This window comes from Cornus florida, unplaced genomic scaffold (genome assembly GCF_030987335.1).
Source record: "Cornus florida cultivar Cherokee Brave unplaced genomic scaffold, ASM3098733v1 CherokeeBrave_3.0.0_Hap2_Chr09, whole genome shotgun sequence".
NCBI lineage: Eukaryota > Viridiplantae > Streptophyta > Magnoliopsida > Cornales > Cornaceae > Cornus > Cornus florida.
Genome location: NW_026775579.1, coordinates 79,051,301 through 79,077,672, shown reverse-complemented (window position 1 = coordinate 79,077,672; position 26,372 = coordinate 79,051,301). Strand labels below are relative to the sequence as shown.

Genomic DNA, 26,372 nt, shown 5'->3' with positions numbered 1-26,372 from the left:
TACAAGAGTACAGTAGGAAAAATTCACAAAGTCCATTAACACCATCAATCGACAAGTTCTGACAGGGGATCTCAGTCTGATTTTTGAAAACATAAGGGATGTCGAGGTCAGTGTAATTTTTCCATAATTTTTTATAGACTATTAAAATACCACGTGCTATGCATGTTGTATAATATATTTTCAAATTTAGAAGAAAAACAAATTAATTATTTTTTTAACTATTAATTGTAATTTGCAAGACTAAGAGAATATACTAAATTGTGAAAGCAATGGCTACTCAAGTCTTCTAAACAAAATGAGTGGCATATGCTGCATATCTGGTGTTCGGTTAAGATTCTGTCAAGTTTGGTAATGGTAACGGCTACTTAACAGGTGGATAATGGTGCCCTTTTACCAAACTTGACGTGCATGACGTGCGTGTGTAATTAGATCTTACTTCATGGAGGGTTGGTGTACTTCACCAAAAACAAAATAGGATTACGACATGTCAGAGTAAATAAACACAGTAAATGACATTATAGAGTAACATTGACATGATAAAAGTATTAATACAAAGAAAAGAAGCAAAGAATGTAACCTTTGCATGGCAAATCTTGGTTATGGCCTCAACATGAAGGTTTTGCAGTTCTTCAAGAGTAGTAGTATCCAGATCGGAAATATCATCGCCCTGAAAGAAGGAAAATTTCCTTGTAATTTTTACTGATGTGTATTCTTCCAATTTACAATACAATTTGATGGATTTACAGATTTCAATAGAGAGACAGATATTCATCAAAATTAGTGATTTATAGCCATTCAATTTGAGGATTCCAAGAGACAATGATGGCATCTATAGACACATGACATGGCCCCAATGTGCAATTAACCCTAATGTATATAGCATTGTTGAAGACATTTGGATCAGGGCTTGATGAACAGGTGTACAAAAGTTTCATCTTGATTGATGAACTGTAGCCATTGGATTTGAACTTGCCGTTGTGTCTTTTTTGAACATGTACAAGAGAGAGAGAGAGAGCAGCAACTTTAGTAATAAAAAGGCATAGCTTACCAAGTGGATCATTACTCTTGATTAGAATGACGAGGGCAAATATCGTTTTACGGTCTTTCAATTTGTACAAGGTGAACTTCCATTAGAAATATATATGAATACATAAACAACTACCTACATATTAATGCATACACATAAAACACGTGCAGTGACAATGATTCAAAATTAACCAGTGTAGCAAGATAAGAGAAAAAGACAACCATAAGAATGAGTCAGGTAGAGAAAATGAAAACCACAAAATAAAAAATTTAATCATTACGCTCGGTCTACGACACAGTAAACACTATAGGTTTCAGGAATTACCATAGTGGAAATGGCTCAGAATTTGATAAACAAATGGGCTGATTGAGGAAAAGGTCGGAGCCCAAACCTAGTAAAAAAATTTGAACGCGTTGTGGGTGTAATTTGTGTACAAATATATACAATCTGCAGGCCATGTCATTGGATGAAGATAATAAAACTAATGAGACAGTTGCAGATAATACACAAATAATCTAATTATATGATCATATCTCACTATCTTCAACATATAATATAACCATAAATTTATTCAGAATTATGTTTAATTTATTAACAAAGTTTGTCTGAAAAGCACATACCTTCAATCTCGAAACAAAACTTTCAAGTTCTTTGCACCTTCTCCTTTCTATATGATAGCTAGCTTTGAGTTCTTCATATGTACTTATCTCATTAATGTCTTCATTGATCTCATCCTTTTCAAATATTTTATTTGTGTGACCATTAGATGAAGAATAATCATATCCGGATCTTGATTGCAAAATATCAGATGCACGAAATCCTTCAGACAGTGTGCCTTCATTATCAATGCCAGACTTCCTCATCTTTGCAACAAGCACCCACATATTGGCCAGCTCATTTTCCAGATGTTCTTCACTTTGCTTTGATTGGTCAAGTGCTTTTCGCAGCTCAGATTCTGCTTTATCTCTTTCAGATAATGCACCAACCAAAGAAGCTTCTCTGTAGTATCTCGTGTTAAGTTCTTGTTGCAACTCCTCCACCAATACACCATCCTCTGGTTTTCTTGACCGTGCATTAGGTTTAGCACCATTGCTGCAATTTTGCTTCAGATCGAATGCAACTGACTTTTGACAGAAGTTCGAACTACAACAGGCTTCTTTTGCAGCGGACAGGTCAGCGGTCAGTTTGGCATTTTGGTAAGAAAGTTTGGTAACTTCTTCAGCCAAGTTCCGAAGCTCCACTGCTGCAGCTGCTGCCAGCTCTTTAGCATATGAAGCTTCCTCGGCCAATTTTTGGCTGTGAATTTCAAGCCCATCCTTTTCTTCAGTCATTTTAACCTTCTCTTGCTTCAATGACTCAATCTCAGCAGCCTATGTCAAATAGAATGTAGTGTAAACACCTTTAACAGCAGTTGACATTAAAATAATGTAGCTTCACCCGCCCTGATTTACATTCAAGATGAGATTGCTAACACAATAACATAAGAAATATTTCTAACTAGAAAAGTCATGAAAATTATTAAAACAGAAAGAAAAAGAAAAAATTAAACCTGCATAAGAAGCTGGGAATTCAAAAAAGAATCATTATTACACTCCTTGGAATCCTCTTGGGAGAATATTCTATTCAAACTCATAACACTTGTTGGTGTATTTTCATCAATACGAGTTTCTTCACATACTTGAACCCCATCCATCCCTTCATTTTTCTTGAGTATGGTAACGTCATCATCTGCAGGTTGTTGTTGATGGTAGCTTGAAGATTTATCTGATAACATAGAATCAAGTTGTCTTCTTAACAGAAGAATCGTTTCTTGCATCTCAGCATTCTCTGATGTCTTGTAACCATAACAAAATTTTGTCAGAAAATGAAACTTGTAACGATTGAAAAGGATTTCAAATAGTAGCATAGTTTTACCTTCACTTGTAGCTGCTCCTGGAGTATCCTATTGTCAGCTGATTTAATCTTGAATATCATCCCACAACAAAAATTTAAGTTAGTATATATGTTCGACATTTAATATCACAATGTCATCTTTACAATCAACCAAGAGGATAGGTTAACAAACCTCGAGTTCAAAAGTTTTTTCATTGAGCTGAGTAGCAAGCTTGGATAGGGCCTACATCAAATTGAATAGAAAGCATTTGTGATTCAGTAGTAAGAACAAACAACCATAATACAAAAATGCTGGTATTATCGAAAGAAAGAGAGAGAGAGTACTCAAAGTTAAAAAATTCCGAACCAAGCCTTTACACCCCAATGTGAGGTGCCTACGTGGCTTTGTACACTCAAAAGTCTGGCTTGCGATAAGCCAAACCCAAGCCCAACAAAAACGCTAAAACTTATTTATTAGGCTATGCATGATATTAGTGACAAAGCTTATGAGTTTGCTTCTGAAAAATTATAGATTGTGGACATTAATTTTCAATTTAGCTGATGATACTTGTGTATACGGCAAACTCAACAAGCCAAAAGGTTATTGTTATGAAGGAGCAAAAAGACAACTTCACCTCAATAGCCTGAGCAAAGATATGCAAACCTCAAACTCCTTTTTGCTCATCTTTATCCCAAGTCCCCAGATCAAAATTCACTCTTAGTGTTCAAGATTCTTAAGAAGTGTGTATAGGAGTGAAAAACGCACCTATGAAAGGGTGATGTTACCAGTCATGAAATTTAAGCATTTGATGTTAACTTCACTTAATTTATATATTGCGAAGTTTAGGATTTAAAGAGCTTGAAAGTTGTTTTGCCCGTCTATATTCCCTTTGTCTATGGATTGCATCTAGTTAAACCTTTTATTACATTTATAAATATATATACACATGCACACCCCAATCTAAAGAAAGTATAAATTGAAACAATACCGTAAAAGAGAATACCACTGAAAAAGCATTTCTAAAAGGTAACATATTTAACTTGTGAACAAAATATCTGATGCAAACTCTGGATAAACTTTTTATGATAATAAGTTAATAACATTAATAATCATCACAATCGTGACAACAATGACAGTCTAAACTGATATATCAATGAGCCACCCATTGGGCGTGCAACAGCTTCTCCAAGAAGATCTTGCACCTTTCTATCTCACCACCCTTTTTCTACTCCTAATCAATACTCTTAATGCACTCCAAAAGATTCAAGTAACCAATTTTCCTTCCCTTTTTTCCTAGAAACTTTGAATCCGTTTTCCTCATCTCCTATTCACCTTACATTCAAAAGGCTAAAATTTAGCCTTACTTATCTGCCACAACCATTCAAGTGCCACATAGACAAGAATGTCAGTTAATGTATTGTTCTGAAAAATAAATAAAGAAAGAATTAGGGATTAAAATACCCTGGAGAGAAGAAACTTCTATCTACATCAGTTCTTGCATGAGAGCTCACTAAAATACCAGTAGCTCCGGTGATCAGAAAACCAGAACGAAACAACATCCATTTAAATTTCTAACTATAGCAGTCAAATAAGGACTACTATAATATCTACACTATCCATGCCAACATGGAATCTCTCTTTTTCTAGTTATTATTAGTTGCATATCTGGTAACCTGTCTGGAATTTTTTCCAGAATGTCCAATATCACTTTTACATAAAAAAGTTACCTGCGACATTTCAATGCTATTTGAAGTATGTGGAGTCATGTCAACTGATCCAATCATACGTTGCTCCAATACACGCATTTGAAGTTTTTTTTCTCTAATTTCATCCTTCAACTTTTGCATTTGTTCCTATACACCAATAAGACCACCAAAAGGGCAACCATGAATTTTAATCAAACTTAAACATTCTCCGAGTGAAGTAATTCTTAAAAGGTAGCTAGCCTGAAGTTGCGAGTCTGCTGGGCTGCTAGCTGCTTGCTCTGACAGTCTCTTAAGAGAACTGGTACACAGTGCTACCTCCCCAGCTAGCATTTTCACCTGCTCTCGGAGAAGATCCATTTGATCGGTAATAGTGGTCCCACTCTGCAAAGAAGTCATTCAGCATTGAAGTCAAAATTATAACTTAAAGCCAATGCACAATAGCATCTAAATACACCCTAATTTATAATGACTTAAAACATTATGATAAGCCCATTCCAAAGGGAACTCTAATTTCTTGGACCTCACATGACCGTCAATAGCATATAGGGCGGTCTGGATAGAGAAAACTAGGGCAACAGTACTGTGTCTAAGGAGTATGGATCACCAGGTACACTGCCCAAAGCAATTACATCTTCCTACTACACATATGAGGTAAACTGATGCACACATGAAGATCCATGCATGCAGTAACCAGCTCACTACGATCCAGAACCAAAAAACCCACCTAGATTTACCAGCTAGCATACATGTGCCTTCCAACTAATGCAAGCATGCTAGCACAGAGTATAAATTGCAGTCTATTCTCAACAATATAAAAAACAGACACAACATGTACATTATTTGGAGGAAAAAAAAGTGCCACAAAGATACTATTTGCTTGTCTTCCTTTGATATTTATTTCCATTCCTGCGATGGTTAACATACTAGGACCAATGAAGTTCTCTCTCACCGAAGGTAGACGACGACCTCCAACAGCAGCGCTGAACAAGTCACCCGCTTGGGTTCTGTCAGGAAGAGAGTCAACAACCGAAGGATCACCCCCCCTTCTACTGACAGATTTTCTCTGACCATCTTTCATATCACTGAATAAGACTTTTTTTTGCGATGATTTTGAATAGGATGCAGGTGACCCACTTGCAGAGCTCTCAGTGTCAGCACTTGTTGATAAACCAACCAGATTATCAGGCTTCTGCACAGGAAATCCATTCGTTTAAAATTTGGCATGGTTAAATCAGTGGAATTAAAAAATAACTAATTCATTTCTGCTATGAAAAGTAACTTACATTGCTATCACAAATGGTACACACAAATACGATTTCATATGATATGTATCTAAGGAGCATCCATGAAAATTAATTCATCAATTTCAATTTATTCACAAAAAGTTATTTTTCACTTCAAATATTTGGTGCTAAACCAAGCTTCTATTAGAAGTTTAAACATAAGTCTGTCAAAGCTTTTGTTAATTATTTCTCCGGCCAAATTATTAGGACTTATAACTAAGTTTCCCAAGTCATTTATTCACTAAAAAGATTACCCTCAATTTGTGAGAATAATAAATGCCGCATAGATGATTTATAATCATATCATTATCCAGACCTTGCCAAACTGTTTGGAAGTAATCTACACTTTTAATACACACTGAAGTGTTAGAAAGCCGCATCACAAAATCTCACTCAGCCCCTCATAGAAAGCAACTTCTTTTAAAAACATAATAATTGAAAGAGGCCGGTATGCTATTCTGTGTCAAACAGGATTGGCTTTCTGTCAGATGGGTTCTGTTACATGCAGCAGATGAAATGGCAGGGTAGTCCAGCAATCAATTAAAAAGGTTATTACCTAATGGTGGTCCTCCAATTTTTTGGGTGTCAAGGAGGGCGGACTAGGTATAAAATTAAACTCCAACATTATTGGCACGAAGAGGCTGCGCTCATAGTCTAAAGGTCGAATTCCCTGTTCTTACGCTTAAGCCCCAATTGTTCACCATTGCTCAAATCAATGGTCTCGCCATCCATTGCATTTGCCAATAGCAGACTTCGCATGAAAAAGATGAATATCAAGTGGCAAAAGAAGAGGCTGTTGCTTACTAACTCTCTTCTTCAACTATTTGACTTGACAAAACCACAAGCCCAACTACTTGGCATCGGCTAAATGAGTCATCCTTCTCCATTAGAACCACATATTCATAGTCTAAAGGGCAACTATTTGTATCATCAATAAAGTTGGGAATTGCAGTTACAGCACCAATACCAAGAAAAAAATATGGGTGATATTCTAGAGAAAAGGAGTGTTCTCAATACAAAAACATTCCCTGTGAGACAGACATCTGAAGTTGGTAACTTTAGGACCCCCACAAGAAAGAAAAATCCTGTTTAAAGAGGAAAAGAAAATTATACTCTCATGAAACCCAATTACATGGAATCCTAAGTTTGAACAAAGCAGGTCAATTACACAAAATGCGGAGAGTACAAATTCTAATAAAGGCCATGAGTTTTATTTATTTTTTGATAAGTAATAATGAAATAAAAAGGCGTTCAAAGGCGTTCAAACAGGGAAAAGGTGAGTTTTATTAGAAAGCCAAAAATAGAAATATACTATAGAGGCAAGCTTGAGGTCCTCAAAGAATCTTTTGGTAAGAAATCTCACAAAGAATATGTTGCTCTGCGAGAACATTTGCATAGAGCAGTTACCACTACATATAGAAAGTAAAAGTACAATACTATTAAGTACCACAACACTAAAATTAATACAAATATGATATGACTTTTGGGTGTCATAATTTTATTTATTTATTTATCCATAAATGTAATTAATTTCTTTCAGCATTCAACTCAATAGAGCTCTGCAACTGAATACAAAGGAGGATAGGACTATACATGGCTGTTAAAGCAACTACAGTATACCATCAATGGCCATTATATTCATAACAATAAGGTTTTCTAAATTCCCTTTTTTGACTTTATAGTGCTTCTGTATCTTGGTTTAACTACTTGAGAAGAAAAGATGTAGAAACACTGGAAAGCATGAAACTCAACATCTAGATAACCCAACAAAGTATTTCCCAACTATTCAGTGTCAGCTACAAAACGCTAACCAGATATAAACCTCAAAACATCTCATATGGCCTTGAAGTATACAAAGGAACTTTTATATATGTCAGAATAATTAGGAGGGCAAATTGCATAAACCCAAAACACCCCCCTCCACTTTCAATTTTTGGCACAAAATCCCCAACCAAAAAAAAAAGGAGACCTAAAACCCCCCTGGACTATTCAAATGTTGTTGGGCCTTTACAGTGTCAAGGTTGGTGTTAATGGTGAGTTGAAAGGACCAAACCACCCTTGCAGGTAAGGGGGGTACTGTGAAAAAAAAAATTTGAAATTTCAGGAGATTTTATGCAATTTGTCTTAAAAAAATGTACAAAATTGGATTTTGCAAGGACATTAATACCCATGGACGAAACTATGTCTTTTTTAAAATTACTTTTCAACAATAAGATTAAAATTAATACAAATAACTCATTCGGTATAGTGTTAAAAAAAATATGAAATAAATACTTAAATGGATTATTATTTGTGTAAAAAATATATATAAGATGCTATCAAAAAATGAAAATACCTTGGAACAATTTTCAAAATTTTCCTATACCTATATTAAGGGCCATTTGTCATTATAACATCACCTTATGGTGCTAAATTTTCAAATTTTTCTTAAAAGCCCTTTTTTCTAAAAAAATTTAAAAGGAAAAGAAACCTAAACTGAAAATCATATTTTTTTAATAGAAAATTTTCTTAAATTTTTATTAAGGGGCATTTTTGTCATTATAACGCAACTTTAAGGGAATGCGAAACTCACGCACTTTTTAGCTGTTAAATTCTATTGGCAAGGCTCCCCTTAAGGTGGCCTTCTTTGCTTGGACTTCTGTCTTGGGTAGGATTTTAACCCAGGATAATTTGAGGAGGAGGAATCAGGTGGTTATCAATCGTTGTTACTTGTGCCGGTGTGATGAGGAGACAGTGGATCACCTTCTGTTGCATTGCAGTATGGCCAGAGATTGTTGGGTTGTTTGGGGTCCCCTCCCTGTTCCACTAGAGGGTTGATTGAGGTTTGGAGAGGTGTTTCAGTTGGGGCTCTCATTCGGGATGTTTGGAGGGCTACCCCTCTCTGTATTTGGTGGTGCATTTGGCTCAAGAGGAATCGGAGATATTTCGATGGCAAGGAGAATCCTATTTCAATGCTTAAGTTCTCAATTATTTCCACTCTTTTTTGTTGGGTCTCAAGGAGAGATTATCGTTCTGTTGAGGAGATTGTAATTTTTTTGGCGTCTTTGAAGGCTAGAGGCGTTTTGTGGCTTTTTGTTTCCTTGGGATTTGCTACCCTTTTGAGCGCTTTTTAATAAAATTCTTACTTATCAAAAAAAAAAAAAAAATCTTTTGGCAAACTGACGTTGGGGGGCCTATTGCAACAATTGGATAGTCCAATGGGGTTCTAGATCAAAAAAAAATTGCAGGGGAGTATTGTGCCAGAAATTGAAAGTGGAGGGTTTTATGTAATTTGCCCTAATTAGAATGGTTAATAGTGCTTGATTGTACGTAGGGCTGCAAATGAACCAAGTTGTTCATGAACAGCTCAGGCTCGGCTCGTTAAACGCTCGGCTTGGGCTCGTTCATTAAGTAAACGAATCGAGCTCCGGCTCATTTTTCAAGCTCGTTTAGTAAACGAGTCGAGATTGAGTAATGTTAATCTCGGCCTGTTCGTTTACATAAAATTACATTTATTATATTTAAAAACTTAGTCCATCTATACAAATGAATTCCTATGTAACCCAATAGCCCAGGTCATGATTTCATCTAGCCATTGGATTTAGATGTATACATGTTAAAGATTAGATCGGAAAACCCTAAAGATCCGGAAGAAGATAGGAACGAGTGAACAATGCTTCTGGAAGTTATGCAACTCGTGCAACTCCTCTGGCCACTGAATCGGCCTTCCTTCGACTCCACCGGTGACTAAGGTTAATTTGCTCTCTCTCTCTCTCTCTCTCTCACTGGCCTTCGCACCGGCCTCCCTTCAACTCTTTTGGTGACCAAGGTAGGTTAGCTCTCTTTCTATTCCCTAAGTGATATTGTTGGAGGAATCGGAGATTGGTTTTTGGCACTTGAAGATGGCAAAGGAGATTATGAAAATTAGAGAAGATCTGATTAATGGTAGTAGACGGTGAAAATTTTATCCCCAAAAACAGTACCTTATGGTCTTACCACTTAATAAATATATTATATATTATATATATACCAACGGGCCAGTGGCCTAGCGGTATCAGCCTCTTACCTCCCAAAAGGGAGGTCAGAGGTTCAACTCTCAGAAGAGACAAGTGTGTGTGAGTACCAACTAGGAAATCTATATATATATATATCTTATATATATATGTTCACGAGCTCAAGCCGGCTCGAGCTCGAGCTCATTAGAAAACTGCCAAGCCAAGCTCAAGCAGAGCCCAAACAACCCAAAGCTCGGCTTGGCTCATTTGTAGCCCTAATTGTACGTAGTCATATGCATGAAATAAAAAATCGCTGGAATAAATCAGATAAATAGAACGTAAACGACAAGAACCACAGAAGAGCCTACAGATTTGGCAATTGCTACATGGAATTCGTTACCTATTGCCATCTGTTTAGTATCAATTGGCAAAAGTTTCCAATCACTTTTTTTATCTCCAGTTCTCTCCAATGACATTGGTAGGACACATGCATATTTTGTTCTAATTCTACTATAATGTATAATAAAATCATAAATGAATTTATGCATAAGATGTGCAGCTTTTAATGATAAAGACATTACTGAAAGATTGGATTTATAAGACCAAACAACATTGGTGTCAAACTTTCTTCGGACAATCAAATTCAATCTGAAATGCGTACTCTTTTCTACATGACAGAAAACACATCCAATTATATTGTTCTGAATATTAGAATGTAAATACTTGGTAAAATTGGCTTCAAGAACATTTGAAGAATATACAAAACATAGACATAATCAACAATCTATACAGCTTCCACCAAGAGACTGGAAGGTGGATTGGGAGTATGCTAGCTATACAATTTGATGATGGGCCTAGCAGGTAGTGATGCTAGGAGATGGTTGGTGGGCTGATCCAGTAACCGATTGATGATTTGATGGTAATGAGGAGACCTTTCCAGCAAATTTATACTGAATTCTAAGATAATTGCCTTTCAACGGTAATCGGCATTGAGAAAAATCGTGACTGACAGAACAAAATCCAAATAGATGATTTCTCAGCAAAAAAGATCTAGAGGTTTTCAGACATTGTCCATTGCCTATTTCAAATCAGATGGACTTGAATTTTGGAATGTTATGACGTGAGAGCAACAAGTAAAAAAGCATTGTCAATAATCGTATACATATCAGCCTTAGTGTAATGGTGTTCATAATTTTACACATTAGGAGTTTTCGATGTTAAATGCATTTGGTCATGGGTTTTGTCACCATCAATTCTTTGTCAGGGTTAATGCCCCTTCTAGGAGCCAAAAATGTTCTTAGGTACTGAATTTTACTTATTTTAAAAAGTTTTAACATTCTTATTTAACTATCTAATAGAGTTACATTTTAAGCACAACAAACTCATTCATGTGATCTGGATCCTTTTTAGTTAATATATTGAAATGTGACCAACTTTAACAAAGTTCACGAGTTATCCAGATCCTGTTTAGTTAATATATTGAGATGTGGCCAACTTTAACAAAGTTCATGAGTCATCAGGTGATAGAGTAACCATAAATAGAGCACCTTTACATAAAAACGAGTATAGAGATTCTAATGGATGGATAGAAATGGATTGAAAATTGAGTACAGAAAGTTGACTCAGGTTTTTGAACAATTCTTCGTGGAGTTGTATGGGAATTAAAATCCACATATGTTTACTATTCAAATGTTAATTTTAAAAATTAAGCAGCAACATCAACTAATAGATACATCATTCATCCTTTATATTATTCCCTACTAACCTAAAATGAACATGTTAAGTATAATTGTAAACCAAATGCCAAAAGGAAGGAGAAGGGGGAGGAATGTAAAAGAAATTACTTTTAGCTTAAACCAACCAAGCATTCCACGTCTCCTGTTCCTTTTATAATCTTTAACCAGCTCATCTAGATTCGTTACATCATTCCTTCCGTCAACTGAAATTTCAGAGTCAATGCTACCCACATCATCATCAATCATGTATTCCCGTTTTCTATCTGGCAAATATGCTAGCTGCATCAACAATGTGGTCAAAATGCATTAGGGCGAGGTCCGTATAGTTATAATTTTAGACTTGGCAAAATAAGAAATTTATATTGTGTTTGTAAAATTAAAAATTAACTTACTCATGAAAAAAAAAAAAAAAAAAAAAAAAAAAAAAAAAAAAAAACTTAAACTAAGCTCATATTCATATATTGCCCACCTCATCTTCCGCAAAAGAATGCCTCCGTCTATGATCAGCCTTCATTGGAACATTTGATGGCATAGTATTTTTCGTAGAAACTAAAATTAGTTTAGTCAATCTCTGAATCCTACCCATCAAAGCTGCTTTAGCTTGTTCCTCCTCTTCCAGTCTTGATTGTAATTTAACCTGTCCAGCTTCTAACTGCAACATGGTAAACAATGCATTTGAAGGAATGCTAATGATAATTAACAAATTAAAAGTAAAAACTTTAATTTAAACAAACCACCAAGCCAAGGGGAACCCATTTCTAATTTAGGAAGTGTCATACAAATAGGTGAAGGAAGGTGGTATGTCAGCTATTTTCCCCTTCTTTACTCATACTATCCAACCTTGTGAACATTACTTTCAGCATCAACATTATACAACTCTCAATATTTCCAAATTAATGAATATTCAACTGTTTCTTTCCAAGAGTACATCTTGTACACAGTAATTGAAAGTTAATAAAGAAAAACAATAGCCCATTATTAAGTATCTATTCTGATCAAATACTAATAGTCATACATAACTACAATGCCACCAACTCTATCCTAGATGAGCCATTACCAACCAGTAAAAGCAGCATGCAGGCCTCTCAAGGACATACAAAAACTGAATATATGTTATTCTGTATGTAGATATAACATAGACGACAAACGAAAAAATGATTATTAAGTAAGTTCTAACTCGGGCATCTTGGTTCAATGGTAAAAGTTCAGGCTACCAAGCGTAAGAATGAAGATTTGAGTTTTAAAGCGGCCACTTTGTGCAAAATAATACCAACTTTAATCTATAGCCAATCTACCACTCCCAACATCATGCTTAGGTGGGAGCAACGTTATGTACTGGCTTTTGGATGCAACTTCAAGTTCTCCCTCCTCAGGACCCTGTCATGGTGAGACGGGTAATGTCCCTTTTATCTCAACTCTCAAGTTCTCCTTCCTCGGGATCCTGTTGTGGCGAGATGGGTAATGTCCCTTTACATCCCTTTAAACATGTGCCAGTTTCTAAATTATTCATCATGATCAATATGATGGCAAGACTGACATGCAGACTAATTGTTTTTTTTTGATAAGTAAACACGCAGACTAATTATATAGTAATCGTTAGCAAGGCAAGTATTATATGCATCTAGACTCATCATGACTGTCTTAAGTGTCCAACAGACAGATCATTATTCTGCAGAAGAGTATGTGCCCTTTAATGCATCACGTGATACTAAAAGAAGAACGGTGTAAGCATTGACAATATCAAATGCCACTAAAAAGGAAAAATAGAAATATTGATTAAGCAAAATGCTAGCATCAGCATGAACCTGAAGCTTCAAAGTAACCAGATCTTCCTGGTTAGAGCGCATCAGATATGGATTTTCCATCATGCCACGCTTTAACTGCTGAAGCTCTTGTTTTAAACTGGAAATTTCCTTCTGATACTTTTTAATGAGGGACTTCTCATCCATAATCTGAAAATAGGAAACATTAGAAAAATGGAACTAAGTAATTGCCTCTGGACAAATTCTCATTATTTGTAAAATTCATAGATTCCAATCTCACCTTATTCTGAGAAGTCTTGATTTCCACATGCTTGCTCCGATGTGCAAATTTCAGTGTATTGTGTGTTTCTTCACTATTGCTAGATGCAGGTGTAACAGTGCAAATAAGCTACAAAAAAGTTCAAAGAAGAAATCAAAATCTTGAAAGCAAAACAATAGAAACGATTCCAACTTTTTTTTTTTTTTTTTTCCTGAATGGGGTGAAACAAGTCCAACTAAACAAGTAGAATTATTATGAATCTTATGCAAGATCAAAAAATTGCTAATTCAAGTGATAATTAAGTCAACAATTCATAAAAGAAACTGTTTTTCACCTATTAACAGAAATGACTTCACAAAAACTTACAGAAACCCGTCCATGGCCACTAAGGGACGACTGCAACATACGTGTGAGTTTCGAATCTCTAAAGGGAATATGGGTGGACTTTACATCTGTCAATTTAGATATCACCTGTAATTTTATATAGTAAGTCAAATCACAAAGATTGGTCAAAAGAGAAATTGCAATCATAGAAGTTACATATGGTGTTGGTATTAAATGAAACCCATATGGTCCTCTCATTCCATAACAATCAGAAGTTCTATAAGGTCGTCGATTAGTATTTAGTATTACATGGCCTGGACCATTCTCAGATATTTAATTGAGTAAACAACTTGCAAAATAAAAAGCAATTCAATATATGTATCTTATAATAAAAAATCTAAAATTTCAATCCAGCAATTTCTGTGAGCTTTTTTAATGTCAGGTCAACAATCACAAAAATAGAAACATGACGCCAAACAAAAACTGCAGCAGGATGAAGAATGTACAAAAACCAAAGAGGACAAAGAAAAGGAACAAAGAGCAATCTTACAGTTCTAATTCAATAAATGTATCTTCTAATTCCAAATCTAAGAAATTTCAATCCAGCAATTTCTGTGAGCTTTTTTTAATGTAATGTCAACAATCGCAAAAATATAAACGTGACGCCAAACAAAAACAGCAGCATGAAGAATGTACAAAACAAAAGATGAAAAAGAATAGGAGCTAAGAGCAATCTTACAGTTCCAAGAGTTAGTAAGCTTTTATTAATGTAGGAACCCTCTTTTCTACGCAATCCGGTTGTCTCTGTTTTAGAACTTTCAGATCCTGCCAGATCAATCAAATTCTACAAAGGAAAGTTGAATAAAGAGACAGTTGGGCACCAGATTCAAACAAACAAAATGTATTTCAGTGCATTTATATACATTACAATAAAGTCAAATCCACTGAAGTCCTGCTGCAAATACAAATAAAGAAAAGAGCAGTATTTACCAACTGCGACAAGGTCACATCTTCCCCCTGATTCTCCCCACATGGACTGCTTTCAATAGTCTGCTATATTAATATACTCATTAGCAATACCAAGTAAAAGGCACTTACTAGTATCAAAGTCAAGAAATACTTAGTGGTTAAAATAAATATATCATCATGGTTTAATAGGCATTTTGACAAATTAATTAACACTTTTGATAAGAGATTACTCAACAACCAACATGTAACACAACTTAAGTTACATACATAACAAAAAATTTCAGTGATTCTATTGTCAAAAGTTATAGAGAAAGACATGTTTGAAATTTAATCATAATTGATTACCAATGTAAATATAGTGTGGCTCCGACTGCTAAGTAAATTAAAATTAGTAGAACCCACATGCCTATGCTCTGCGAAAAAAACAGAAATGGCATGTTAGAAAGTGTTTAACTGAAAAGGCAACAAAGACTGGACAAATGTACAAAACGCAGCAAGAAGAGACCAAATAAAACAATAAAGAGATTCGTGCCCATGAAATCACCACAACTTGAGGCAAAGACAAAAAAGGAAGGAATATATATATATATATATATACACACATATAATATATGATATATATGAGATTGTATTTTCAAGGAAGACGTCAAATAAAGCATACAATTAAAAATGCAAATAGCCACTGAGCATAAATTAACTATACTTTCCTAAGACACTTGAATGAGAAAACAGCACAGTACAAGTTTTTATACCTTCACCAGATGCTATCAAAGAAAGAGCGTGAGCAGGAGACAGAACAACTTCCTCTTTGATCCCTTCAACATAAGTTCCCTGCCAAGTACCAACATCATATTCAGAATACTCAAAAACAAGAATTAAAGAACATGGGAATTATCGTAAACCTTTCATGCATCGAGGTTTTTCTAAAATCGGGTCAATAAAAATCTAGGGGCACTTAGCTTGGTGGTCGAAGAGTGAAGACTAAGGCCCAGTTTGGTAGAGTGGAAATGGGAGGAAAAGAAAAGAAAAATTATGGAGGGTGATAAAAAAACGTGTTTGGTATTGAAAGTTGGAAGGAAAGGAAAGAAAATGGAGGGTTTTGGAGGGATAGAAATAGACTTAAACAGTAATTTTTGTAATCCTCCCAAAAATGGGAGGAAATGGAAGGAAAGTGAAGGAGAGAGCAGGAGAGACTATCGTAATACCAAATTTACCCTTTGCCTGCAAATTCCAAAACCCATACATACAAGTTAGCAGTTGCAGAGAGAGAGAGGGGGGCAAGCTTGAGAGTTGAGAGACAGCGGCTGAAGCTTGCGAACGGCAAACCTGAACTGGAACAGCGGGCGATGGAAACTGAAAGATATGGGTTTTGATTTTTGGAACAATCTGAAATGATATGCCGATATGGGTTTTGATATAGGTAATAGGTTTTGAACTTTTGATTCTTGCAGACAGATAGATAAACTAAAATATATGGGTTTTGAACTTCTGATTCTTGTAGATTTTGTAGTTTGCAGTTGCAGAGAGAGAGAGGGCAAGTTCAGAGTTGAGAACGAGAATAGAGATGGAGGCGATTGGGGAGGCTGAAATTATTTGCCCTAAAAATATATATATTTTTTCTGGTGGTCCATCATCCATGGGCCTATAAATTTTTGGGCCCATAAATTTATCTTTTAAAATATAAAAAGGGTATAATAGTAAGTTTACTAAAATACTTTCCTTTCCTTTCTTTTCCCAAACATGAACATTATCCTTTACTTTCTTTTCCTTCATTAATCAACCAAACACTATAGGGGTTAAAATTATCCTTCCCTTCCCTTTCCCTCATAACTAATGTTATCCTTTCTTTTCTTTGCCACCCTACCAAACATAGCCTAAGGTAAACCGAGGGGTTCTCGTGGTCTACACCGAGACCCATTTTAAAGAGAGAACACCATGAAACTTCTAAAAGAATATTTCCAAATGACATGTCATTTCCGATTGACCGCACCATCAACACAAAACAATATCCTTTGGGATTGACCTAAGAACATGTAATAACTTCCCACAGGACACAACATCTTATTGATTTTCCCTAGTAACACATTATGGCATCATATTCAACTAGACAAAAGTACAGCAAAAATCCAAGCCGCTTCTCAAAAACAATGTTGGTTTCTAATGAAGCAAAGAGTAAATGAGGTCAGTCCTGAGATGAACCACTTTTTGCGATTCCCAAAAGGCCGCTTAAAACTTTCGGCAATAAATCAACAGCACAAAATAATATCACTGATTTTAACGTTAAGTAGCAATAAAAATTATAGACATGCATCTCTAAAATGAAAAACCATGTTGTGTGAAGTGAACAAGAACTACACAAAAATACAAGTACATAGAAATGACGATAACGATGATGACGACGATAACTATGTTGTTTGTCTTTCTACTGATGAAGAGTAGAGAATTGAAATTAAAATCATGATGGCCAATTTATCAATATGAACATGCGTACCTGAGCATCCTCTCTTATTCTAAGATTCTGCCCTGTTGGATCAAGCAAGTCATTGATGACCTAAAAAAGAAATATCAAAATGGAAACAAAACGTAAATATGGAATATGAAAAAGAGCAATTTATTTTAGCTATGTAGAGATTTCAGATTAAAAAGGGCAAAAATAATTTTTTATATCACTATGTTCCAATAGGCAATGGACAGGTAAATTTGTGGAAACCAAACTGTTTCCCATAGGAGAGATTTGAGGATAGAACAACTTGCCAGAGAATTTGGGTTCCAAGGTTGGGTCTCTATCAGCGTCAGACATGGACGCTCTTTATGTCGCTTTTCTCTGTTGCATCTTTGGTGGCAAAGATGTTAGAGAAGCTACAAAGGGACTTCCCATTAGGAGGATGTGTGAGGACTTTTATGTATCATTGGTCAACTAGGCTCTGTATGCTCTCGGCTCAAAGGTGCAGGCTTGAGGTTCAAAAAGTGTAGGCAATTTAACCAATCTTTGCTAGAAAACGGTTGTTGAGATATGACAAAGAAGAGGTTTGATTGTGGAGAAGCTTGGCTGACCCGTGGCAGCAAAATTCGAGAAAGAGAGAGCGGTTATACACATCGAAGGACGTCCATAGATAACATAGTGTGGGGTTGTAGAAAGGTATAAGTAAAGGATAAAGGGGAGTTCCCCAAGTATGCATGTTTTGTGACAGGAGAAGGCCCCATAGTGCATTTCTAGCATGATACGAGATGTGGGGATTTCCCTTAAGAGGGACTTTCTCACTTTTCTTTAGTATTGCTTCCAATAAGAAGAAAATCAGTCGGATTTATCTTAGTCTCTCAACTTATGGAGCAATGTAGAGCACTGCTTCTCCAGAATCCCTTTAGGACTGGGGGTTGCACTAGTCGATGTCCTTTTGATGCGTTATATTTCAGCCTTACGAATACCTCCACAAGAGCAAGGATTTCCAATTTAAGGACACAATAATGCCGTGCTAGCATAAAAAATCTCTACAACTACCTCTCATACCAAGATAACATGGGTTTTCAAAGGAAGCAATTATCTCAGTTAAAGGTTAAATTGAGTCTTCTAACCGAAGGTTGCCTTCATATTTTATAACTGCTCTCTTTTCATTTGATAACGTTGGAGAATATTATTATAGGAACTCTTAAATCACTCCTTGACATAATCTTGATATGAGAATATCATAGGAGTGATTTTAGCCTATGATAAGATATTGATTGAAGTGATTTACGGGATTGATTTTAGAAATCCTCCATCAATGTATTTTCCATATTTATCTCTTGTATTCTTTTACCTATAAATAGAGGTGCTCATTCTAAACAATGTTAAGAGAGAATATAATAAAGGTGATGTAGCCCTCCCTTTGGGCCTTGTGTGCCTATCCTTGTGTTCTTCATTTTTCTATTTCACTCTTCAATTTTAACATGGTATCAAAGCAGGTTTATTGTAACCTACTCTATACTTTACTCGTCTTGGATCTTTGGATCAACTTGTCTTGGATCTCCAGATCAACTCGTCTCGAATCTCTGGATCAACTCGTCTCGGATCTCTCGACAACTTCATATTTAGTTTCAAGTTGGACACTTGAGTTAAAATCTCCATGTACCAACTTGAGGGAGGGTGTTAGAGAATATTATTATAGGAACCCTTATATTACTCCTTGACAGAATCTTGATATGAGAATATCATAGGAGTGATTTTAGCCTATAATAAGATATTAATTGAAGTGATTTATGGGATTGGTTTTAGAAATCCTCCATCAATGTATTTTCAATATGTATCTCCTGTATTCTTTCACCTATAAATAGAGGTGCTCATTCTAAACAATGTTAAGAGAGAATATAATAAAGGCGATGTAGCCCTTTGGGCCTTGTGTGCCTATCATTGTGTTCTTCATTTTTCTATTTCTCTCTTCAATTTTAACATATAAACATAGGTTGCACTCCTTATAGCATCGTCTATCTTCTTTATTCCTTTTCCAAAATTCCACAGCAATACAGCATTTCAATTTTCCCCTAATTAATGTGAAATTTTATGGCATTTAAATAAATAAAAAATTTAAATAAAAAAAAGAAGCATAAATTCCGATTCAAGGTGAAGCTGACCTCATTGTAGATTTCCAGGTAGGAAACACGAAGGAGAAACTCCCGCCCAGTCGTCTGAGACACCAAGGTAAAGGTTAGTTACATAACAAAAAGAATTACTCAAAATATTCCCAAATACCTAAAAAGCAATCAATTACCTCTTGTATAATTCCAAAGACATCCTTCACTGCCAATGGAATGATTCCAGGTGATTTTTGTTCCCCCTAAAAAAAATAATAGCAGTTATTACATTAATAGTTTGCAAGAATAAATGAATAGACATAATAAAAATTATAATAATACACTCCAAGGGGTTGGCCTAGTTGGAAAAGACTTGGGCCCTGGTGCCTCATGAAGCAACAGGTCTCAAGATCGATTCCTGCTAGGTGCAAATAATTCCTTGGAGGGGCGGGTGTGTGAGTATCAACTAAGGGAAAAAAAAATTATAATAATACAACAAACACAAACATTATATGAGGCTCAATCCAAAACTTGAGCAGCAAAACTGTTTATTAAAAGTAATTCTACTGGCAGCAAAACTACGAACTCAAACAAAATATCGCACTCAATTCGGCCATAAGACCTACATATGCTCATGCACAAGCAGCAAAGACTGTTTACATGCACACAAACAAAAGAAACATAATATATGAACTGTGACAATCATGTATAAAGTATACATTTATTTACAAGAGCACAAGTGCAAAAATAATCTGCCCAGCACAAATATCCAAATGACTAAAAGAAAAGGTAAATTACACTCACCCCCCCCTCCCGGCGGGAATTTTGTCCTAATTACACACAGTGGTCGAATATGGCCTTAACACACAACCTCCCATATTGAAGTTAGACAGCTTACAGCGTTTAATTTGAGTGGTGACCTGCCATGTTTGCACTTCATTTTTCAATAATTTTTTAATAAAAAAATCTGAATCTGAGATGATCATATTACCCTTACCAATAAACAAAAAAAAGACCCCCACTCTCTCTCTCCTCCACCTGCCCTGCCATCGCCCACATCAACCTCTGCACCTCAACCACCAAAAGCAGTAACCTCACGGTCCCCACCCACACCCATCCAACTCTCCACCGCCATCGCCACCAACCCCCATACACTCTCTCTCTCTCTCTCTCTCTCTGAAAAAACTTGTGCTACAGATACACGTGAGGAAGATAAATACAGTAATACTGTATTGTTCAAGCATCTGATATAAATGATTGTTCGAGCATCCTATCTCCCCCTACTCTCTACTAATTATTATAAAGGCATTAAATGAGAAGGCTTATATCCCTTGAGGTAAGACTGTGGGATGGAGGCGGTAGCCTTCATCCCTACCAAACAGGCTATTAAAGTTCAGTTTTACCCACCTTATGGAATGATGGTTGTATTTTGTAGAGAGATAGTGGGTAAAGTCAATTTACTTTTATTCTCTTGATTTTTCTTCTTATTGTTGTGCTGTTGAGCTAAATGCAAGCAACCAAAAAAATGAGGTTGCAGATGATCCGATGATAGACCTTCGCAAAGACGTAAAGAATTTCCCCTTCACCATGTTATCAGAAGTAAATTGTAGAATCCAGTACTCAGATTGATTTCTCCAATGGGCCAAGGCACTATTCACCAAGCACAGCTTTCTACTATCTTTCCAAAGCCAACTGCCCCTTCTCCTATACCTGGCTGCTTCTCACTCACCAGAGCGTGCTTCGTTTCGAGGGATGAGAAACTACTTTCTTCCTTCTAATTGGTAAGAAAGCGGTTATTACTCAGGTTCTTCCCTGACCTTAGATGGAGAAAGAAATGCTTAACAAAAAGGCACACTCTCAAAGCTGACGCATCACGCCTCTCTTATTGCCTTATTTTCAAGTTAGATATATTCCACGACCAGCCAATCATGGAACCAGTGTTTCTTTCATTGGTCACTTGTGAGAGCCCATCATCAGTCATAAACTTTGTTTCACACCAGCATCCAACTATTAATCTTGTAAATTTGGGAGGCATATACTGTATTACTTTTGTTCCTCCTTTTATTATTTAATGAACAATTTTTTGGGTTTTGGAAGGGGGAGAACAAGATACAAAACTATGATAGTAACTTACATGCATTGTATGAGTCTTTCCACTGCTAGTAACACCATATGCAAATACAGTACCTGCATAAGAACAAAACCCTCACTATCATAGCACCAAAATGTACATTAGATATGTTAATATTTTATATATAAAAAATATAAATAAAAAAAAAAATTGAAATTTACTGGTTTAGGTAAGAAAAATATATTTGAATAAGGAAAAGTAGTTACCATTAATTCCTTCCATGGCACCACTTACGACTTGATGGGCAGCAACATCATAAACATGCCGAGTAGTTGTTGCTGGTCCAAACACTCTATCTGCACCCAAATAAGGCCCAGTTCATGGGAAATCCAGAAGACAATTACTCAGAGTATTCTTGGAAAGAATGAAGTGTTAAATAGCAAAGTATGCAAACCATTTGTTTTTTTTTTTTTTTTTTTGGGGGGGGGGGGGGGGGGGGGGAAGAATAAAGAACATATTATGTTCTTATTTCTTATTAATCTATCAAATAGATCATATTATATTTTACTAAAACTTGAAAAACTAGCTACTACTTAAGATTTTTTTTTAAAAGCAGTGAGCAAGAGCTTTTCTAGTCCCACAGGAACTGAAAATGAGATAGTTCTCAAGCAAATGAATATGCTAAGAAGTACCTTTTTTTTTTTTTTTTTTTTGATAAGTAAGATTTTATTAAAAACGCTCAAAAGGGGAGTGGAACCCAAAGAAACACAAGGGCCACAAGGCGCCTTAAACCTTCAAAGAGGCCAAAAAAACAATAATCTCCTCAATAGATCTATAATCTCTCCCTGAAACCCAACAAAAAAGAGTGGAAATAAAAGAGAACTTAAGCGTAGAAATATATATATATATATATATATATATATATATATATATATATGAAAATGCTAAGAAGTAAGGTAAGAGACAGTAAAGCGACATGCGATGATCTCGGTTGTAACGTGAGTACAAAGGACGGTCCAAAAGAAAAGTGCAACATGCATGGGACAAGAGAAACAAGGACTTGGATCATGTGCTTCACGACTCAGAACTAATGAAAGCTTAATGAATAATAATAGCATCACGCCAAGAAAGAATTTCATGGGCCGGCCAAATCACAAGATCAAAGTTCATTCATAAATAACTAAGTTCACAGTTCTCTATTAACTTAAACTCTAGTACCATCAATTGTCAAGATGAATGGTACTAGAGAAGCAAGGCGGCCTGCAAAATCCTAAAACCACCTTTAATTTAAATTACATGAACATGTGTGGCTTGCTTTAGGACAGAGCACAGCCACACATAAGGAGACGTGATCATGATGTAAAAGTTTCGAAAGCAATTAGTTATCACACGCAGTAAAACTCAAGCTCAACAGAATCCTAACTATCTAGGATTGGAATAAAATTCCTGCTCAAGTTCACAGGCTATTATTTCATTAACATGTCCTTTCCTTATTATCTCAATCCATAATTTTGACCTAGTCCTTCTCTTGACATTATCTTCAATGCAGACCATCTCACTTTCTTCGTTAATATAGTTTTGATCTTAGCTACCTAGACATCATTATCATCATCCTTGCCTTAATCCTATATGAATGGAGGTGGCCACGTAAATTCTCTTTTTCCATTTCATTTTTTATTACAAATCATCTCCCCTATAATCTTTAGCTTTTTAAAATCATTTCTAATGATTTCTTGACATGTTAATTTTGGTCACCCTTTCTATCTCCTAACCTCTATGCAAAAAAGTCTTCATCTTCTTACCGGTGCATCTATAAGTCTTCTTTAGATAATGTCTGCACCACCCAAGTCTACTGTCTTATCACTTTTAGGTGCCACGCTTGATTTCCCTCTCAAATTTTGGTTTGTAACCCAATCTCTACAAATCACTCCTATCTTAACATCCCCGTTACGCTACATGGATTCATTGTTCTTATTTCTTTTTAAAATCCAACAATCTGCATATATAAACACATTAGATTCAGAGTAGGGAATGGGAGAGGAATTCGACTCTGAAAGAGCATTTGGTGTGGGGATCTCTCTTTGGCTCGCATTTATCCTAGGCCCTTTATGATTGCCGCGGATAGACACGCCCTGTTGGCCGATTGTTATCGGCTTGATAGTGAGAGGATAACTTGGGATGTCTGTTTTTCGAGGCAATTTTAGGATTGAGAGTTAGAGGATGTTTTTGGGCTATTGGCTTTGCTTTACCATCAGGAGATTGTGGGGGAGGGCATGGAAACTTGTGTTTGGGTCCCATCTATGCGGGGGAGATTTGATGTCCCCCCCCCAAGATGGCTTTTTTTGCCTAGACGATTGTTCTTGGGTAGATTCTTACTCCGGACAATCTGAGGAGGAGGAACAAATTGTTGTTGTATATGCAAGAGAAATGAGGAGTCGGTTGATCATCTTTTGTTGCACTGTCCGGTGGCCCAATATTGTTGGGACCTTTTGTTGAGTTTTTTTTGGGGTCCATTGGATTATGTCTAGGTCCTCTAGGGGTTTGATTGAGGCTTGGAGGCCCAAGCCCACAACTTTTGGAGGGTAACGCCTCTATGTGTTTGGTGGAGCTTATGGACAGAAAGGAATAGGAGATCCTTCGATGGCAAAGAGACTCCTATGGGAGCGCTTAGGTTCTCTATTCTTTGTTCTCTTTTTAGTTGGGTTCTGGGAAAAAATTGTAAATCCATGGGGAAATTGTTGATTTTTTAACTTTAGGTTATTATTTGGTTTTGACGTCTGATCATTCATCAATATCTGATTATTTACCAAATTTACATCCATATATTCAATTTTAGTTCTACTAACTATTAAACCATTTTTATTTTAAACCATCTATCCACCTTTCTGATTTTATTGCTAAGTTTTCTTTAAAAGTGTCCAATATCACCATGTCATTGGCAAACAGCTTGCACTATGAAATGTCTCCTTATAAGTCTTTTTGTGATCTCATCCAATATTATTGTGAATAAATATGAAGTTAGTGCAGACCCTTAGTGCAATCTCACGTTTATAAAAAAATCATTAGTCTCATCACGTGTAATGGGAACTCTAGTGTCGTTATTTACATTCATATCTTGAAAAATATTTATCATTTCTGGAGGTATTGTAAACTTTGTAAAGTTCCCCAAATTATACATCGCAATAAGTTATCGTATGCTTTTTCTAAATCTAAAAAGACCATATGTAGATATTTTTACTTACTCTAACATTCTTCAACTCATCGTCTTATTAAATAATTAGCCTTCATTGTGGAACTTCCTGGCATAAATCAAATTGGTCATCAAACACCTTGGATTTCTCCCTTAATCTTTGCTCTATCATCATTTTCTATAGTTTCATCTTCCTCAATAATTGTTGCAAATTTTGTATGTCCCCTTTGTTATTGTAATTAGGTATTATCGTATTTTTCCTCCACTCATTTTGGCATCATTCCTTCTTTTAGAATCTTGTTGAACAAATTTGTAAGCCATTCAATTCCCAACCTTTCCTAACGTTCTTCATGTTTGATAAATATGTTATCTGTCCCAATCACTTTATTCTTTCCTATCTTTTCTAGTGAGTAATCTATTCCTTATTGTTTATAGTATTTACGATTCTTACATTAAATTCATTGTTTTCAACCTCTTCTCTAGGGTATTCCTCATTAAAGTGTTGAAAGTAATTTTTCCATCTAGCTAATATGTCATTATTCTTAACTAAACTTTTTGTGGTTTATATCCTTACTACATCTAATTTGATTCGTGTCCCTAGTTGATTTATCTCTACCCTTTGCCAATTTATAAATCCCTTTTTTCCCTCCTTGGTGCTGATTCGAACATCCCAAAAATGTTCTTATTTCTAATTTTATCATCTCTTACCCTACCACATATCCATCTATTATCAGCATAACATTCACGTCATGTGATAGACATGTTCTATCTTAACTGTCTGGAAGTCACGTTGTATGAAATTGTTTATAAGTATGCATAGATTGAAACACTTCTCCACTTAACCAATTCTTCTTTATTCCTATAAGCAATCTCATCTCCAAATACTCTCTTCTTTATGAATAACCAAACTTCACTGCATCCCCAAACATATTTTAAATTTGCTAATATCAAATTATATATGTCAAGATTTAGTTTTATACTTATGCTAACTAGAATGTGTCAACTGACTCTCACATTAAACTAACGATTATCTAGATTGGGAGAGAGATCGAAGCTTTGAATTCTATGAGTTGCGTAGTGCGGAAGTAGTGTGGAAGTTTAGTGATATGCATCTTCCACTAAGATTGAACTTCCACAAGGCACAACTAACATATTCAGGTGATGATCCTCTCTACTTGAGTGAAATATATGGGTATAGTGAATAGAAGTTTCCAAAACATGGTACGATAGAAAAATGCCTTTGAAATTCAAAGAACATCCTCTTATATAAGCAGTTATAAGACCAGCAACGTTCAGTGCCACAAAATACTGAAAAGTCATGAACCAGCATGCTTTTAAATTGACCTTGTATTATCCTTCATTTAGGAAAAAAATAAATTGACCTTGTATTAGAACCAAGCATGTAGAATTATATATTAAGAAAGGGGATGTAGCTCAAGAACATATATAAATATATAAATTAACAAAAGTACATATACATTAAGATAAGAGATACAAGTTGCAATTTGGAGAACTAGGACTGAAAACAAACAATTAAAGATCTTCAAAGAGCTTTTTGTTTTCCACTGAGGTGGAGTCGTGTGTGTGAGTACCAATTAAGAAGAAAAAAAAGAGCTTTTTGTTTTTTTGGTTACTTTTTTATGTTTTTG

The 26,372-nt window shown here is 35.6% G+C and overlaps 1 protein-coding gene across 1 annotated transcript in view; it reads right to left on the bottom strand.

The window, feature by feature from the left end:
- The window catches only part of LOC132274521 (kinesin-like protein KIN-7E, chloroplastic), a 30,250-nt gene that overhangs the window by 2,769 nt on the left and 1,109 nt on the right, over positions 1–26,372 (bottom strand). Inside the window, exons 3-24 of the mRNA XM_059775811.1 lie at positions 21,800–21,889; positions 21,597–21,649; positions 19,660–19,725; positions 19,523–19,576; positions 17,406–17,465; positions 15,667–15,745; positions 15,260–15,327; positions 14,936–14,995; positions 14,685–14,789; positions 13,988–14,092; positions 13,643–13,750; positions 13,405–13,551; positions 12,069–12,251; positions 11,708–11,878; positions 5,556–5,795; positions 4,847–4,987; positions 4,628–4,753; positions 3,093–3,143; positions 2,942–2,989; positions 2,577–2,861; positions 1,648–2,397; positions 578–667 (exon numbers count right to left, since the gene is read on the bottom strand). Coding sequence (XP_059631794.1) covers positions 578–667; positions 1,648–2,397; positions 2,577–2,861; positions 2,942–2,989; positions 3,093–3,143; positions 4,628–4,753; positions 4,847–4,987; positions 5,556–5,795; positions 11,708–11,878; positions 12,069–12,251; positions 13,405–13,551; positions 13,643–13,750; positions 13,988–14,092; positions 14,685–14,789; positions 14,936–14,995; positions 15,260–15,327; positions 15,667–15,745; positions 17,406–17,465; positions 19,523–19,576; positions 19,660–19,725; positions 21,597–21,649; positions 21,800–21,889 — 3,080 coding nt within the window. The remainder of the gene's footprint in view (positions 1–577; positions 668–1,647; positions 2,398–2,576; positions 2,862–2,941; positions 2,990–3,092; positions 3,144–4,627; positions 4,754–4,846; positions 4,988–5,555; positions 5,796–11,707; positions 11,879–12,068; positions 12,252–13,404; positions 13,552–13,642; positions 13,751–13,987; positions 14,093–14,684; positions 14,790–14,935; positions 14,996–15,259; positions 15,328–15,666; positions 15,746–17,405; positions 17,466–19,522; positions 19,577–19,659; positions 19,726–21,596; positions 21,650–21,799; positions 21,890–26,372) is intronic.